Source organism: Numida meleagris, chromosome 8, assembly GCF_002078875.1.
Source record: "Numida meleagris isolate 19003 breed g44 Domestic line chromosome 8, NumMel1.0, whole genome shotgun sequence".
Lineage (NCBI taxonomy): Eukaryota > Metazoa > Chordata > Aves > Galliformes > Numididae > Numida > Numida meleagris.
The window spans coordinates 3,385,613-3,403,531 of record NC_034416.1 but is presented as its reverse complement, the minus strand read 5'-3'; the positions used below and the strand labels follow the sequence as shown (position 1 = coordinate 3,403,531).

General features: G+C 45.1%; 1 protein-coding gene across 4 annotated transcripts in view; it reads right to left on the bottom strand.

Moving 5' to 3' along the window:
- The window catches only part of DOCK11 (dedicator of cytokinesis 11), a 71,078-nt gene that overhangs the window by 5,287 nt on the left and 47,872 nt on the right, over nucleotides 1–17,919 (bottom strand). For 3 of the 4 annotated variants that reach the window (XM_021406210.1, XM_021406211.1, XM_021406212.1), the window contains exons 38-51: nucleotides 16,857–16,999; nucleotides 16,553–16,668; nucleotides 14,984–15,121; nucleotides 10,460–10,642; nucleotides 9,650–9,763; nucleotides 7,781–7,996; nucleotides 7,642–7,699; nucleotides 6,048–6,154; nucleotides 4,960–5,082; nucleotides 4,220–4,333; nucleotides 2,697–2,843; nucleotides 1,861–2,071; nucleotides 1,344–1,534; nucleotides 630–730 (exon numbers count right to left, since the gene is read on the bottom strand). In XM_021406210.1, the coding sequence (XP_021261885.1) occupies nucleotides 630–730; nucleotides 1,344–1,534; nucleotides 1,861–2,071; nucleotides 2,697–2,843; nucleotides 4,220–4,333; nucleotides 4,960–5,082; nucleotides 6,048–6,154; nucleotides 7,642–7,699; nucleotides 7,781–7,996; nucleotides 9,650–9,763; nucleotides 10,460–10,642; nucleotides 14,984–15,121; nucleotides 16,553–16,668; nucleotides 16,857–16,999 (1,962 nt within the window). The other variant, XM_021406213.1, reaches the window with a different exon arrangement.

The window sequence follows — 17,919 nt, the reverse complement described above, 5'->3', positions numbered from 1 at the left end:
CTGCTGGGAGGTCCAGAAAGTAGTGTGGGAAAGTGTGAGGACACACGTAGTGCTGAGGTAAAGCGAGAGCTTCACCTGATTGGGTCTTGGGGGACACTTCCAAGTGGGAGGAAAAAGGCCACATTCAAAGCACCTACTGTGAAGGACTGGAGAGAGAGAGAAAAATGCCTGTGCAAAGTCATATAGTGTCCAAAATTAGCAACGGAATCAAGAATGATGTCCCCCACAAACTGGAAAGGGATTTGTTTTAAAATAGTTAAAGTTCATCATTACGTAGTTAAAAACCCCTTTGGAAAGATGGGGAAACAATGCACAATATGAAAGGCCCCTGAGCATGGCTATCAGACCTCTGGTTCTCAAACATTCTTTTGTCACACTGTCACCTCAAATACCGATGCAAATAACTGAGGAAGGCATTCAAGCATGGAAATCACAACCCTAAAACCTGACATATATTGTTACGTTGGCTTTTTTTCCCTGTGTTTAAGCAGCCTGCGACAAATGGATCTTTGTAAGATACACCTGAGCATTCGGCATCTGCTGATTTTGGGGACACACAAAAACACACCTAAAAAACTAGTATCGTGTTCCAGCCAGGTCGCTATTTTGTATTACATTAGAAATCCTACCTGAACATTTCCTTCAACTCATTCACCTTCTTAGCAGGATATTTGCTGGACTGGCTGTCGCTTAGGAAAGCCCTGGCATAGGCCAAGGGGCCAGCATTAACCTGGAACCAAAGAAACAAAAAGTGATACAACTTTGAGTCACTAAGGGCATTTCTGAAGGTTAGAACATTTTTTCAAGACTTGAAAACCATTAGCATGTCATTTGAATGCCACCAACTCTGTGCTACTAATATCACCAGAGCAAGCTGAGGTCTCTAAACTTGAGTATGAGCTTTTCTATCTAGGTTTTGAAAGCCCGAAAGATAAATGGAGATAAAGAAGAGGAAGGCAGTCTGTTTCCTCATACTTTCCTCTTACTTCTGCTTGGCAAGCAGTATGGTCTGAGTCTTAAAGTCATATATCCGGTTGGAAAAAAGTCAGGTTCACAGAGAGGTTATTTCTGCCTGATATTTACAGTGCGATCTTAAAGAATTAAGTATATTTCAACATTCTTCCATGGCCAGCTAAGATATGGTTACACACAGCACTGCAAACACCACTGGACAAAATGCTTATTGTCTCGAGCCACTCATAGGTGTAAGCAGCAGGCTGATGGCTGCAGCGCTGCAAATTAGGTAGTTAATCATTTATGGAAAGCAAATGCGCTGTGCTGCGAAAGGATGACTCACTGAGATGTGTCTGTCAATGTAATTTTGAAGAGATGTCAAGCCTCACCTGCACAGAAACACAGCCTTGCAATTTGAGCTGCAGCTGGATCATGTCAACGTCAGCGGCAGAGCAGAGCTTTTGCAGCTCTGCTGTCTTGTCTTTTATTTCATCGGTTGCAACATCAATTGGTTTTAAATTAACCTGATGCTCATAATTGACTGGAATTCTCTTCTTTACGTATGGAAAGGAGTTCAAAGCTGGCAGAAAGAGCAAACAAAGTTTATAAGATAGGAAGGCTGTTCAGTAAACAGGAGTACGTACAGATAGATCCTTGCCCTCAGTTTTACTCAGCGTATGTGAAAGCCTGAACAAGGCTCTAATTTTACAGCATCATTTATTCATTTGTAAATATTTGCCTGCAGAACTGTTATATAAATTCCCCCTCCCAACCAGATTATTATACCACAATTCTGATTAAGAAGCGGAGAGAATTTCTGGCTCTTTTGGGATATTTTTATGAGCTCAAATAGTCTAAAATTAGTTGCTGATACCTGTTGCCTCATGTTCAGATGCTTTAACTTACTGGTAAGAATGGTTCTTTTTTTACACTGTTCTTCCACACTGCCGTGTTTTTTTCCAGATAAAGTGTAGGGAGTCTCAAATACGAATCTATTGATATTATGGTTCCTTTCAAATTCAGTCTTTCTTTCAGAAATTTCTTTGTCTTCAAAATAGGGCTTCACGTAAGTCACTTGAATATGAGCATACTTAGGGTCAAGGTCTTTAATGTTGACCTGTGAAACAAGAGAGTTGCTCACTAGAAGAACAAAGGTTAGTAACTTACAATTGCTTAATTTATCTCCTGGGACCTGATGAATGCTCTGATTCCCCACTGTCCCAGCCCCACTGCATGTGTGTGAATGACACATCAAGCTCCCTTTGACCTCAGCTGGGATGGCTAGACTGTGAGCTAGCAGACACACTAGACAATGAGGTTGTGGCACAAGAAATACCTCATGTGGTGCTGAGCAAGGTGTATCTGGAATGAGCAGTCATTTCACGTTATCCATCAGTCCAGCACATTCACAGGTTACTCAGTCCTTCTAATACAACCATGCTGGTTCCAGGCCATGAGCTAGCACTCATGCAGCACTGTGCTGTAGCATGCAAATCTGCAGGCTTGCACAAAACCTTTGAGGTCTCCCGTATTGCCCTTAGTAACCCAGATGAATCCAGAGTTGCAACCCAAGGGTGTTTAAAGCCCTTTGCATTGAGCATAAATAGATAGATATTCTATGCCCAGTGGTTACAGCACTGTAGTCCCAGGCCCTGGGGAACAATATTTATGTCACACTCATCTGCTACGCAGTCCTGATATTCACTGCATTTCACTAGCTTGTTCACGCAGTTTAATTTTACCTTGTTAGAATCCTGGATAATTTTTACGGTTTCCGACCCAAATTTTTCTCCATAAAGTTTAAGAAGTCTGAGGGAGATCTCTGAAAGGCCTGTCAGCTTTGGCTCTTTGTAGATGTATTCCTTCCCATCTTCTTCTTCAAAGAACGTCTAGCATTAATCACAAACAAGTCATGAGGAATAGATGAGTTTCTTTGCTTGGAAGATGTTATTTCAGATTTGCGAGCTTGAAAGCAACTTCCTACCAACAATTCAGAATGTCAGTAAGGTTTAGAAGGCTATGGTTTGCACAAAGTCTCTGTGTGGTCTGTCTAACAGATTCCTTCAAAAACCATGTGAAGTAATCTTATCCTCGACCAACACAAAGACATCATTATTAAGGACAAAGACCTGAGGATGACTAACAAGAAATCCAAACAATGTGGCAGAGGGGTTTGGCCAGAGGTTGTCTTTGAGGAAGGTTGGAAAGAGGCAGCCAGGACAAAAACTGCAAAAACAAAGCAAAGAGAAAGAGTAGAAAAACAAATTTTTTAAGCCCTGAAAGCAGAGCCATGTGAAATTTAGAAATAAGAGGGTTTTGTGTAAGCCAACAGGGACTTCAAGCAATAAATGAAGAAACGTGTTTCCGCTGCTTTGATTTCTCCTGTATTCGGGGAAGTGGAACTCCGAATATTTGTGGTAAGTAGAGAAAAACTTGCAGCAAAGATTGTGCCTGCATCACCAGTCCTTCCTGTAACGGAAACAGTGTGAAAGCTTCATGCTTTGGCAAGCTGCTCCGGCAAGGAGTCGTGACAGACTCCATGCAGCTGACAATACAAAGCTAGCAAAGCTTTAAAGTGCAAAACTGGATCAAGTATTTGTTGTCAGGATGATGTTACCTTGTGTAGCTTGATCCAGTTATTTCTGTAGATTTTAGAAAACCAAATTAGCAGTTGTTTAATTTGTTGCTAATCTATTTACTTTTCATATATCAAAACTATGAAGTCTGGGACAAAATGTTTGCTTCAGCAGAAGCCAATGATCAGATATGCTGTGTGTGAAGTGACAGTGGTGTTCAAAGGTACAAACCCAGGATGGTTTCGAGGGTATGCATCAATTGCTCTAAAAGAAGGAACCAGGAAATTCAGGGCTAGTGTCATTTACATAGCATTTTCTAGTGAGGTGAGCTGCATTTCCCCCAGAGTTATGGGTCCACAAGTAGAAGAGGACTGTCCAAAGATGCATGGGAGATGAGATGTAACACATTTTAATAGGTTAGCTAGAAGAATAACAACACTGTGTAACTGCCTTCAGGCTCCAAAGATATGACAAGATCACACTCCTTCTTGGGACTCTGAGCCCTAGATCTTCTTGATTTTTCCAGCTACTTAGAATCACAGAATGGCTTGGGTTGCAAGGTACCCTAAAGGCACCAGCCCCCTGCCGTGGAGCTATCAGGCTTTTCAGCTTAAGGCCTGCCTGAGCAGCAGCTTAATGGGGCAGGATGCCAGGTGAGTGGTAGCTGCTGAGCCTGTGTCTATACTTACTTGTCCATAAAATGCCACTCTGAAAAAGGTTCCAAGAAGCCTCTTCCTTGTGTGCATCACCTCCAATATCTTAGCATATGCCCCGTGAAGTGTTCTGTACAGCTGAGTAAGTTTCTGGAAAGCAAAATTTGACATCACTAAAGCAGAACTTCAAGTAGGAAATTCTAACTAACGCTGGAAGCTACTGAAATATCTGAACACAATCCTCTGGAGAATTCAAACCAGAATTTCAGGCTTCAGGCCTGAAAGATACCACAGGCTGCAATAAAACCACTGTCCCTAGAGAGAAGACTGAACCTACAGTCTCAGCATGTTCCCTGACTACGCCTTTAAGGGTAGAGAAACTTGCAGTATTTTACTCAGTTTTTGTTTTTTTTTTTTTCTAATTAGAAACAGCTTTATGACGAAAAAAATAGATCAAGACTTCTCCTAACTTCAATTACGGAGTTGGATGCTGTCCTGATGTGGAGGGGTCATGGGAGAGGGAGGGAAAGGGGAGCACAGTTCAGCAGCAGAACCTTGCCGGAGCATGGATCACAGCAGGTGCAGGGAAGGAGCAAAGCTTTAACTCCTTTCACTGCATTACCTTTCACTAGTATGTTTAATGACCAGCACCGAAGCACAGTGTGTGCCGCACTGACACCGGTCCATCAGTTCAACATCAGAAACAGAAGCACCTTGCTTTTTCCTAGCAGTCTGTGAAATTGCCCGATACGTACACACCAGTTCAAAACGTGTACCTCAAATTCACGCCGCTTTTCATAAATAGGAATGATCAGTTTGGAAACTTCGGAAATTGTTTCGTAACGCTCTGCTTTCCACAGACCATCTACACATTGCTCCAGCAGCTCCACTAGGACTTCCTAACAGAAAAACCGAATGGGTGTTGTTAAGTCAAAAAGAAGGCAAACCATCTGAGCTTCAGATACTTTAGTAAGTTCCACTACTGTGGCCACAGTTACAGAATTTTGAACACTGTGTGCTCCTGGCCTTTCCAAAGGTATTCTGTAAGTTTTGAATGGAAAAAAAAAAAAGCAATTTTTTAAAAGTTTAATTCTTACTAACTCATTCACACAACAGTAAGCAATCTGCCTTGGTTGTTTAGGTACCTCCTAAGAAAATGCCAAAGCTTTGCGAGGGTATGGAGATGACAATGCTGGAAGAGAGAGGTACATGTCTAAGAAACACATTCAAGGGACACGTGTACAAGAGCAGTGAGATGTGCTGCTGAGGATCCCCACACCTAGCATTGATGAATGGGCATTCAGGTAGCCTGGGCTGCAGGGCCACCTTGCTCAGCCACGTGGCCCACCCAATGCAGTTGCACAGGGGTGGTGCAGAAGTAATTGTGAGTCTTTTATAACTCACAGGAGGATCTTCTCACTTCCCCCGTGCCCTGCTTTGGTTTCTGGACTGTTCTGCTGCCATGGCAGCACAGCCCTAACTCAAGGGGAACCTGAGTTGACTTCTTGCTCAGCAGAGCTTGACTTCTAACCTCCTGTGCCTCCTTGAAAATGCTATGCTGTGCTGTCCTGTGCTGGCAAGAGTTAGCATTTGCATAACATGGCAAGCAAAGTTTGTGGTGTAGCTTTTTCAGTCTCAGGGCTAGAAAAGCCTTTCAAAGGAACCAAGAAGCTACACCAGATTTACGTATCTGAATTGCACACAAAAAATCCATCAGAGCACATTTCTCTTGGGAAACTGCCATGGAACAGTCTTTTTTTTTGCAGATGCCAGTGTACAACTGTAATTTGTTACAGCTCACGAGTCTAAAACTAAATTCTAATCAGTTATCAAAACTCCTGTAGTCTGTGCTACGTGACCTCACCTCACTGTAATGTACGTCCATCATCCCACCATCTTCTTTCATTGCACCTTCTTCGTCAATGTTGGGAGTGATTTTCCTGAAGGCAGTGCATCCACTGGGGAAGAGTTCTGTAGCAGACAAAAGCAAATGGATTCACGGATTAATTTATTTTAAATATATCTTGCTTCGATAGCCAAGAAAGCAGTCTAGTTGATAATGAAGTCCTACAAGCAGCAGAGGACCTCACTCCCATCTTTGCTGCTCTTTTGCTATAATAGGACTGAATACATCAGAATCTCCCCAGCCATTTGCCTCAGGAGTCTTTCCTGGTATGTGACTAGCACCAACCACAACAGATCTTCCAGTGTGCTATCCAGAAGTCATCTTTGACCAACCTAATGGCCTGCAGTTGACTGAAAGTCAGGAGAGAAGGACAAGGGCGTATTTTTGCACAGAAGATGCAAAAAGAAAGCTATCATGAGATGCTGGGAAGCTGAGTAGGAAGTGTCTGGGGTTGTACACTCTGAGCAGAAAGCACAGCTCTTGATGCATCCCAAAGCTTTGAGTAGTTCAGCCTGTACTGAACCATTTCCAGCCCTACATATATATACAGAAAAAGATTGTTAGTGACAGAAATAACTCAAGGTATTCACTTGATATTCCTTTTGACTTGTTCCTCTTCTTTTTCACAAGTTCTCCTTTGTGATTGTGATCACAAAGGGGTGACAACCACATGGGGGTTGTGGTCAACAGCCTCCAGGGCACAAATAAAGAACAGCCAGTTTCAATGCTTTCCCCTCTGCAGCCGTGTGAAGTCTGTATACATATCAAAGAAGTGTGCCCTGATTCTTCCCACTCAGCCAACACGAAGTACAGAATGTGGAGGGACTTCCAGCCCCCAGAAGCAAGGCCCTTAGAGACCCTTCCTGCCAAGACAATGCCTGCAGTCATCTTCTGTGCAGCCTAACATTAAAAGCAGCAGAAAGCTAAGTCCCTTTCAGCACTACTTCCTCATATAGAGATGAGAAACATGGTCAATATATCAACTGGAGAATTGATATTTACAAGAAAACCTGTTGTGTTGTTACTCGAGAACACGTGAGTCTGTCCTTGTTTCCTGTTTTGCATTAAACCACAACACTCTCTTTTTTCCTGGTTGCTCTTTACATATTTGTACAGTTAGGTTACATATTTGTATAGTTAGACTATAGCCTCATTTTTTGACTAAATTTTGACTGCTTTCTCCTATAGTTTCCCATATTGACTGTAGTGATACTTCTGATGAACATACTGGCAGACAGTTCTTAACATGGGCCTCCCCCATGAGCACATTTCCTAATGTGAAATACATCTGAACATTTAAACCAAGACATGACGTGTCAGTTCTTATTTTACTCAGTAAAGTGCGAACACGACTACATAAGAAGACCCAACCAGCCCAGTAACACCTCAATTACTTTCTTTAAAAATATTCATCATCTTATACCTTCATCATGCCAGAATGCATTAGTTTATTTTCCTTTTGAGCTTGTTCAGAAGAGATCTACAAATAACACTTCCCAAATCGTCACTCATCACTGCATTGCCTCGTGCCCCTCAAACAGCAAACACTTACTTTTCCTGTGCAGAAACTCTGCAACGAGGGCTGCTACGTGAACGTAACACATGGCTGCCTGCAAAGCACAAAGGGAAAATTAAAATGTCATCTTCACATCTGTCTTGCTAAACACCATGTTTTTAATTACGTGAATTACCTCTGAGAAGTCTCCATTTTTCACATGTATTTTTGCCATACTGTCTAGCCACGTTTTCCGTAGCTCTGGGGTACTTGCATAGGATTTAGCTAAGCTGTACTGTAGATCTATCAGCATTTCTGGATCCTTTTCATGTTCTTTCATTTGGGCGGTAGCCATAAGCACAGTTCGGATCCTCTTCGTCAAATCTTTGACTTCTGAAGGAAAAGCAGTTGCCTGATACAAAACAAATCTAATTAGAAGCAAACACAGCACACACAGAAACAAAAGGTGTGGCAGGCTTTTTCAAAGACTGCTGCTACCCGTAAGCCAAGAGTCCACTTACTGCCAATCTAAAAAAGCAAAGTATAGGAGATAACACTAACTGCAGTTTTGCTTATTGAACTCACAGTGCATACAGTGTACAGTATTTAACGTGCAATTAGAAGTATTTCCATCTGGGCATGCACAGGACATTGGCTATTCCTGTGCTGAAGTGCAGCAGGTAGTTCTGCAACCCGATTAGCTGGCTGAGGGTGGGACAGAAGTGCTCCTTGCATGCGAACACCACAGAACGGAACCATAAACCATTCCCAAAGCATTTTCCACTGAGTTCAACATCTGGACTGTTAGCGTCTGATGTGGTCACTCTTTAATTCCTAAAGTCCCATGGGCATTCCCACCACAGGAATGTGTTAAAGAAACACAGGCTCCAGCTGATACTCTGCTATAAGCAGGATCAGCATTGAGTTAGACCAAGGCTTGTCCAGCCAAGTTTTGATAATCTCCAAGGAAAAATATCTAACATCCTTTTTGGTCCCTGTTCCAAAAAGGGAACATTTCTGGGAAGTCATTTTTCTTTATGTAAAGTTGGAATTTCCCTAGTAGCATCTCGTGCCTGTTGCCTCCTTTTCTGTCCCTCTGCACCTCTGGGACGAGACTGACTTCCTCTTCTCTAAAACCTCCAGTTAGATGCCCCCTCATCTTTCTCTTCCTGGCTCACTTCCCCCACGTGCCAGCTCCTCAGTTATGTCTGTGTCTGTGCACAGCCCCAGCTCCAGTGTACTGGAATTTCTCTTGTACTGGGAGATCTATCCTGTACTCTTGCTCTTATGTAAGTACGTAATCTGGGTACAACAACGGTCTCATGATGTAAAAAAAGATCAGCAAAATGAGGATTAGTGAAACTCCTAGAAACACCTGTGTGCAGAAGAGAACAGAGGTTCTGTCAGGTATATTTGAACTATAATTTTGTTATATCTCAATTCAACATCTAACCGAGGCTCCCATGCCTTTAGCTCATAGAATGATCACAGAGCTGTAAAACTTTTCCTATTTTTCTAAATCCAGCATCGGCAGCTATACTGTGTGCAATAGAGCGAATTGTACTGATGATATATTATTCAGTGGATTAGGTAGAAGCTGTTTATTCCAGTGCAAAGGCAGACAATTATTTTCCAAAGAAAAACAACCACCAATGTCTACAAAAGAGGACTTTCTTAATATTACTTGCAATTTAATAATTAAAATTAATTTCTGCTAATTATGACCTTTAGACAACAGGGCCTCCCTTGTCATTCCTATCAAAGCTGGAAATTTTTAGAAAGCTCTTTGCATACTCTTGAAAGGAGCACCCCATGCAAAGTGTAACCTGAATTACGGTGCTCCCTCCTTTTGGCATTAGGCATCACAGTGGAACATGGCATGGTACAGCTGTCCCTATTGCTGTTGGTATAATCCTTTTTTACTGAGCAAACAGCCCCATGCAGGCTTATAAATTATACAGACAGAAATAATTAGGCTTATACTAAACATGATTTTCTTGAGTGCATCCCCCATCTCACATTAATGGCGGATAGCACACGATGTGATTTCTCTTCTCCAACCTACCTTCATAGGCCTGTCACTGTTTGCAAAGTTGTTAATGATGAGCAAGGAGTCCTGAAACCTCGTCCCACCGCTGAGTGCCACATCTGCTATTAACTGGCTCACTGCAATTATTATCTGTAGGGACAGCAAAGGGGCATTATTTAAACGAGCCCAGTAGAAGAGTTTTCTTGTCACAGTTACATAAAAAGCTCACACAAAACATCATATCTTTCCCACAGTGTAAGTAAGGGCCTTTGTTGTGGCTTCACTGTCTGATCTCCTGTGGACAAACACTCCTCAGAGGGCCAAACTGCTCTGCTGAACAGCAAGCTCTCAGAATTAACGAGATAACAGTCTTAATACAAATCCTGATGCAGAAGTAAGTACCTCGGTTATCATCTTCCCTGTTTCATCACAATCAGTGATCATCTGCACCTCTAGCTATCTAAATTTGCTTCAAAAAAGTAACACTGCAAAGGCAGCTCCAGCAAAATCCCCCCTCCTGCCCTGAAGGTGTCTCTTTTGCTGTCCTCCCACCCCATCCCACCCAGCACCCAAGGCAGAGGCGTGTCTTGTAGCTGCAATTCCAAAGAAAACAACAACGTGGAATGCTTGATGGCATCATATAGTACCCAAAGAGCCTGGGGCCAATCACCGAAAACAGGGATTAGGCAAAGCCTGGAAATCCAGAACCTTTTTGTCCTATATAAGATCACTCTTGTTAGAAATAAACAAGCTCCTCTGTAGACATGAGCTGAGACGTAGCTACGTTGATATACCCATTCACTACACCTGAGGTATCCGACTGCCCTCCTGTCCCCAGCTGCTGACCTGCAGATGCGTTCTCAGAAACGTTCTCCTTTTGGTGAACTCAAAGTTATTTCTCATCAGCAGGTACAGAAGAGCGGAGGCTTCGTTCCTTGTGGAGGTCACCTTCGAAGTGCAGCACTTCAGGATCTCGTAGCAGAGGGCAGCGCACATGTTCACCCTTCCCTTGAAAAACGCTGAGGGAAACTTCACAAGAGGCAGGCAAACATTAGAATATACACCACAAAATTACACCTACAGGGCTCAGAGGGGCAAGGGCATGGGGCAAAACGTTGGGCTCAAGCCTGGAAAGCCTGAATAAAACTTCTGCCAGAGTGCTGTGCTCAAAACTTGTTTGTGGGAATGCATTCAGGGCCTATTCTTAGCCACATTTCCTCGCTGTCCTTAGCTGTCATGCTTTTTGGGGATGTCCTTGCGCATGTCCATCTATCCCTATCCCAAACAACATTTCCATTCAGTGGCAGATTCTCAACACATCAAACAGACAGAATTCTGTCTTATGCCCCTACAAAAGCCCTAAACGTGGGCGGCAGGACAGAGAGGAGAGGTCCCACCAAAGGCTGCTATGTGAGTCATCAAAATATCTGCCAGAGTACTCTGACAGGGTCTGCTGGGAAACGCGACCTGGGATGCATGCACCCCTACCTCCATGTGCCCTAGAAAAAAATGCCTAAAACCATGACTTCCCTCAGGAATTCCGGAATGCAAACAAGGGACACGCTTGTCCCAGAGCACCTAACACACACAGTGACTCATGCCTTGGCCCCATACTGAGCTGGCCCCAGGGAACAGCAGGACAAAGCCAAACTGCAGCGCTAGCTGCCTCAGCTGGGAGCAGGGCTAGGGGATTTGCAGTGGAAGGGGAAGACCAGTGGCCCACAATGTCATAGTACATCTCTCCCCTGAGCAAACATCTATTTCAGAGCTGCAGACCTCCACGCAGGGCTCGCTGGAGCGTCCATCCGCCTGCGGTCGGAGTGGTGGTTGGTGAGGAGGGGACACTGCACGCTGCTTCCTTCCACCCCCACTGCGTTGGGGAAGGAAGGGAAGCAGAAGAAGGAAGGGTTTGGTGCTGGCATGCAGCCGCCTCCGCAGCCACCGCAGGGATGTGGCTGCAGGGGGTGACACCAGAGCCCGCCGGGGGAGCGGAGGCAGCTGGGAGCACTGCAGGGCGGCACTCTGAGCCCCATGGATTTCCTGGCACAGACATAACCATGGGTCTTATCCATGCAGGGGAGAGGTTTGCTCAGTTCATGTCCTCCAGAGCGTGGTCCATGAGCCAATTCTCCATCCTACCACCTTCTCCTCATAGAAGATGACAGTAAATACTGCCAAAGTATTCACTCACATCCTCCAAGTCAGAGCCTGGAGCTGTCACCTTGGCCCTCTATGTTTTACATTAAATGTACATGATTCAGAAAAGCTTGTAGGTATTCGATGATCTTTAAGGTCCCTTCCAAACTAAGCCATACTGCTGGGGCGACCACCATGGCGTGCTGGTAAATAGGTTTTAAAACAGGAACCTAGGAGCTGTGTCTAGCAATACAACTCCATTGGGTGTAGTCCACCATTACACCGAGCCACACAAATTACAAGAGTGTGAAGAAACTGCTCCAATACTTGGTGATCTCTGCCTTTCACTGAAAATAGTTACAGGGAAAAAAATGGGAGAAAAGAAGTGAATAAAACAGGGCCAAAAGGATCAAGTGTGCACTTGAGCAAGGAGCTATTAAGTAACTGCTCCCTATTGTAACACAATCCTTCTCCCATAGCAAGATGGTGTCATGCTCAGAATTGGGATTAGCCCAGAGCTGGCTGCAGTGATATGAGATTGGGAATGCATGGGCAGCACAGGGACACCCAAAGGAATATGGCTGGCACTGACTCTCAGCATGAATCACTAATTGCCTGCAGAGACTTATCAGACACTTCCAACCCAGTGCTAGGGAGAAAAACTTTCCCTGGAACCTGCTGGAGAACAAGGCCCAGTCTTCTCTCCGTGCATTTCTCTCCATATTGCTCCAAGAGGAGAACCTGTGCCCTGCTCAGAGCAAGCCTGCACCCACAGGCAACTCCCAGCTGGAGACCAATCCTGAGCAGATGCCATCACTCCTGGCACCAGGGCAGCACCCAAAGGGTTTGTGCTTGCCACAGCTCTGGCCAGCTACTGAGTTACAACTGTCAGGGGCCATTATAAACCCCAGTAAAGCAGGGCAGACAGCTTATGCTCCCTCCAGCCTTTTCTAGCCTGGAAGATAGTGAGGTTTCCAGCCTGCTGCTGTGAGATTGCACTAACGGAGGGAAAGCAATGCTTGATGTGGCTGGATACAATCAGCTGTTGCAGGAAAGGAGCAAGGCTCTGCTGCCCTGTTCCTTCAGGGCCTGGGATTGGTGATGTCTCCAACACGTTAGTGCAGCCAGCAAAGCCAAGAGCGCTTCCTTCCCGAATTCCCAGCACACACGCATGCAAGCAGCATTCATTTTAAACCCCAAACCAAACATGCAAACAATTATAGACCTTGTTTGTTCTTTGCTTACTTGCAACAGATCTTTTTAAAGTCTCCTGCCTAGCAAATGAGCAGGTTTAGTGAAGAAAGAAGGGTATTTTTAAGACAGATTTTAGGAAGCGAAATAGCTCTCAGTTTTTCCCTCCAACAACCATTTGCTGTGACACGAGATAAAAGGGGGATTCTTTTCATTGTAATTATTAGCTGCAGCAGGCCATAAAAAATGGGAAATTGTCTATTCCAGCTGTGTCAAAGGTATAACGCAGTTTCGGCTTTCTCCAAGTTAACACTAATTTATAGCCAGCCATGATACGCAACTCAAAACAAAACAACACGATTTCTACATTTCAAAACAAGCTGGCAGGAAAACAAGCCGTCCTTGCACTTGCTGTGAAATGCTGTAACCCTCACCCCCAGTTATTTAATCATCACTTTGTGTCTTAGAAAAGCCCTTCAGAGGACTTAAAAGGAAGATTAGGACCCATGTGGTTACGGAGTTGGCAAAGAAATCACTTCCTTATAGATACCATCTGCTGGGTTCATATCTTGCTTTTACAGAAGCAACACTGTGTCCTGTCACTGGGGAAATGTGAGAAATTAACTAAAAGAAATCTTTCAGATCTCAGGACCAGTAAATCATAGAATGGCAGAATCACATAATGGTTTGGGTTGGAAGGTCCCACATGGGCCATCCAGCCCCAACCCCTGCCATGGGCTGGGTGTCCCCCAACCGACCCAGCCTTGAGCACCTCCAGCTATGGGGCACCCCCAGCTCTGGGCAGCCTATGTCAGTGACTCACCACCCTAAATGCCAAATCCACTGTGGATTTGAGCTGGCAGAAACCCAAGGAAATCACCCAGACCCCCCGTCCTTGCACCAGCCCAGAGTGCAGCCTGCACTGCTGCAATCGGTGTTTTGGAAAGCGAGCGTGTAACCCCCGCAGGGCTGGATCCAGGCTGTGAAGGCTGGTGATGGTGACATCAAATGGAACAGGTGTGTAGATTTGGCTGCATGCTTAAACAACCACAGAAAATTTGCCAAGGAGGAAAGGACGATCTCTTACTTGCTATAGGCAGATTTTATTTTTTTTTTAATGGCTAAATGAAGTTTCAGCTAATAAGGGGGAGAGAGGTGCTGGGAGATTCTGTCCATGTGGGCTGTGTGTAGATCTGCAGCAGGATGTGTTTCAAGGCTACGCAGACCACGGTCAAGCAGAAAACTTGACAGACACAGGGAAAGGCAGAGCAATAAACATGAATGGGACCCTGCAGAAAAACAGAGTGATTCCTGCTGGTGCCAGCTGCCAATCTGGGAGGATTTAAGAAGCCCCATGGAAAACCTCTCACAGGAAACCATGCTGTCTGGAGCCCACTAGCTAGTGAGACTTCTGCATTTTCTGCTTTTGGTCTATCTGCTCAGTACAAACCAAACACCAGCCCTAGATGCATCCATATTAGCTCTCAGCTTTGCTGTGTGGTTACAGTAAAATATTCATAGCATGAGCTTTTTCCACCTTTGAAAAACAGTTTTAGATGTCTCTGTCTTATCACAAGCTTTGTTCATCAAGTTGTGCAAGATCTCCTTTGGAAATAATTGCTGCGTATCCATCACATGCAGGGCTGCCTGGCTGCAATCTCAAGCCACACAAATCTACCTCATTAACAAAGCGTTGCGTTCAAGTGACTCCAGAGCTTCTCATTCATTTTATTATAACTGTGCAGGTTGGAAGCAATGGAGGTTGCGTGTACCTCTGGTATCGAAAACGTATTTATGAGAAGTGGCATGCTGTGACAGACATGAAAGGAAATGCCAGCAATAGCATCAGTCAGTGCTCTGGTGTGGTTAGCTGTGGCTTTGAGCTCAGCAGTTGGACAGCCTCACTGTGTTCCAGAGCTCTGAGCTCAGCAAAGCATAGGGATTGGTTTGGCCATGCTACCCTCTCCCACATGCAGCCAAGGCTCGGAGGTATTGGTCTCCTCTGCCATGCCTACAGAAATCCTGCAGGTGTGTGTTACGTACCTTGCTGATGAAAGCTCTCAGGGAGGCGAACACATGCTTAAGAGCTGCCTCTGACTGCCCGTTCTTCAGAAAAGCAAGATGAATATCAAAAACCTTCTTCATGAGGGGATTGTGGCCATCGTTGCTTAAGAGCTGGGTCTGGAAAGCAATGAGAGAATTTACTTTGCAGCAGCGTCGAGTCCGAAGGTGAAAATGACAGAGATAATTTTGTGCCATTAATCATACCAATTCTTAATCCAGATGTGGAGCAGAGCCTCCAGTACAAATATAACCAGAAACCGTGACAAGCAGTACAAACTTACTGTATTTGGCAGAGGCTATTTTAAGAGAAGAGAATAAAGCGAAACCATGTTGTCACTACTGCATCACTAATTCCAAAACAAAGTTAGGTTTTGGGCAATGCTCTGTAAAACATTCACCAATGGTCCAGAGATTATTTTGAAATAAAAGAGGCATTTACCAACTTAACACACTATTTTTTCCATTTCACTTTATGAGTCTCAAGAAGTGTTTTATTTACGATCCACACTTTTTAATGGAAATTATTTACGCTGTCAATAAAAACAGCATCAGCACTTTTACTGCAGCACAGAGCACGCTTCTGTGTGGTAACGCTGGATGACCGTAAAAGCAAAGCAGAAGCCCATTAAAGCGGAAGGGAATCCAGCCTATCCTGTGGTTTGAAAATCACGTTGTTTTGTGGTTCAGCTATATTAAAAAAGAGGCAACTGTGAAAATAAAACAAGCTTTAACTCTTGCATCTAAATCCTTCTGTTGCTGCCAAACTACTATGGAGCAATTTGATGTTAGCACCAGGATGGCCTTTTAGCTCTGCAACAGAAGCAGAGGATACGCTTTGTTTTCAAGTTATTCAGTACATCTGAAAAGGAATCTTTGTGGCGCTTACTCTGAAATACAGAGTTGTTCTTGCAACATCACACAAAGCACATTGCTACGAGCAGAGTTCCTCCAACACTTCAAGGAAGAGCTTTTCCCGACCAGTATTTCAGTGCTTGCTTGCTTGCCTCAGCTTCTCTCCATCACAGAGGCTCTGATTCTTGTAGATGTCAGTGACTGCCACAAATGTGAATCACTACATGGAGGGGAAGACCTCTACCAGTGGCACTGGTGCTATCTGGACTGCCAAGTACAGCTGGAATGCCTTAGCCCTGGAGACATCCATGTACAGCAATTCAGAGAAATCTAAATCTAGGCAATTAATGGTAGAAAGCAGTGACTGTTCAAAGCATGCCAGACCTTCATTTCCCTTTCCACTGGCCCCTGCTTTCTATATGGTGGTTTCCTCTTTTTTTCTAATGTGTACACTCATGACATAATGTCCCCATAATTTTCTCCAGTCTTGCAGTTTTGAAGGAATTAGGAGATATTGCATAATTGCTCGGCAAGCCCGTGAAACACTCCATGCGTTGGAATACAAACAAGCTGCAAATGATTTACTTCTATAAACACTTCCACAATTTGTCAGCCTGAAAGAACGGATCACTGAGAGCAACAGGCACACAGAAACACAGCACGCTGTTCTACAGTACTTTTGATTTCAAAGCTGACCTTGAAACTCTGAGTGAAAAAAGAGATCGTGTCCAGGACCGTCAGGCACACTTCAGTGGCTATGTTGCCCTCCAGCAATGCCTGGTGCACGATATCTGCTTCTGAGGTACCTGCATCTGTGGATGGAAAGAAAATCAGGAGGAAATGGTGCTCAGCACTCCGGCTCCCACAAAATCTAAATGCTGGTACAGATGAGGTTTTCCCTTTAACATCCCACAGGCAACGAGGAGCAAGAGACCAATGGACACATGCAGTTTTCAACGTGCTAATATGGCATGGGCACACCTCGCTCTGCTGTACGTACTGTGGTTGAGTGTGAAGGATGTGTCCAAGCTGCCCAGGTGCTGAAGCCGTGCCTGCATCCCCCCAGCTCTGCTGCGGAGCGCCGGCATCGTCTGTGATTTCCTATCAGCTGCTGCGTGCTTGGACAGCCAGGCATCATGCACCCTGCAAGGAGAAGAAAGGCTGTGGGATGGGAGAAGGGTTGCTCCAGGCCTCGGGGCCCCAGCACAAGAAGGATGTGGAGCTGCTGGAGTGGGTCTGGAGGAGTGCTGCAAAGATACTCAGGCAGCTGAGCACCTCTTCTATGAAGAAAGTTTGAAGGAGCTAGGTTTGTTTAGCTTGGAAAAGAGGAGGCTCCAGGGAGACCTCACTGTGGCCTTTCAGTACTTGAGGAGAGCTTATAAGCAGGAGGGGACAGACATTTTACACAGTCTAATAGTGATTAGATAAGGGGGAATGGCTTTAAACTAAAAGAGGGAAAACTTAGGCTAGATGTTAGGAAGAAGTTCTTTACTCAGAGGGCACTGACACTCACCAGGCACTGACACTGTTGCCTAGAGAAGCTGTGGGTGCCCCATCCCTGGAGGTACCCAGGGCTGTGAATGGGGCTCTGCGCAGCCTGACCTGGGGGGGGGCACGCAGCCCACAGCAGGGGACTGGAGCTCAATGATCTTTAAGGTCCCTTCCAACCTCAGCCATTCTGTGATTCTATGACACTTGAGGCACCTGCCTGGAGACCTGGCCTCCCTCTGACGCATTAATGTGGCTCATCCCAACACTGACTGGGCTACTCCCACCTGATTCAGATTGCCTTAGAGCTGAGAACAGCAGAGCTGCTGCTCATAGGGTTGGGATGGAGCCATGCCTCAGGTCACACCTGCAGCCAGCTGTGGGGGACGTTGCATACCTGTGCAGGCAGCTGGGAGTGCCTGGGGCTGGGGCTCTTGTGCAGGAGCTGGAGGAGAGGGAAGGGGCAGGGTGCTACAAGGAGGGGACTCTGCTCGTTGCACGGCACTGAGCTGAGTCCCAACGTGGCCCCACAGACTTCCTGCCTGCTAGGGTTTGCCCAATGTGGGTGTGAGTGC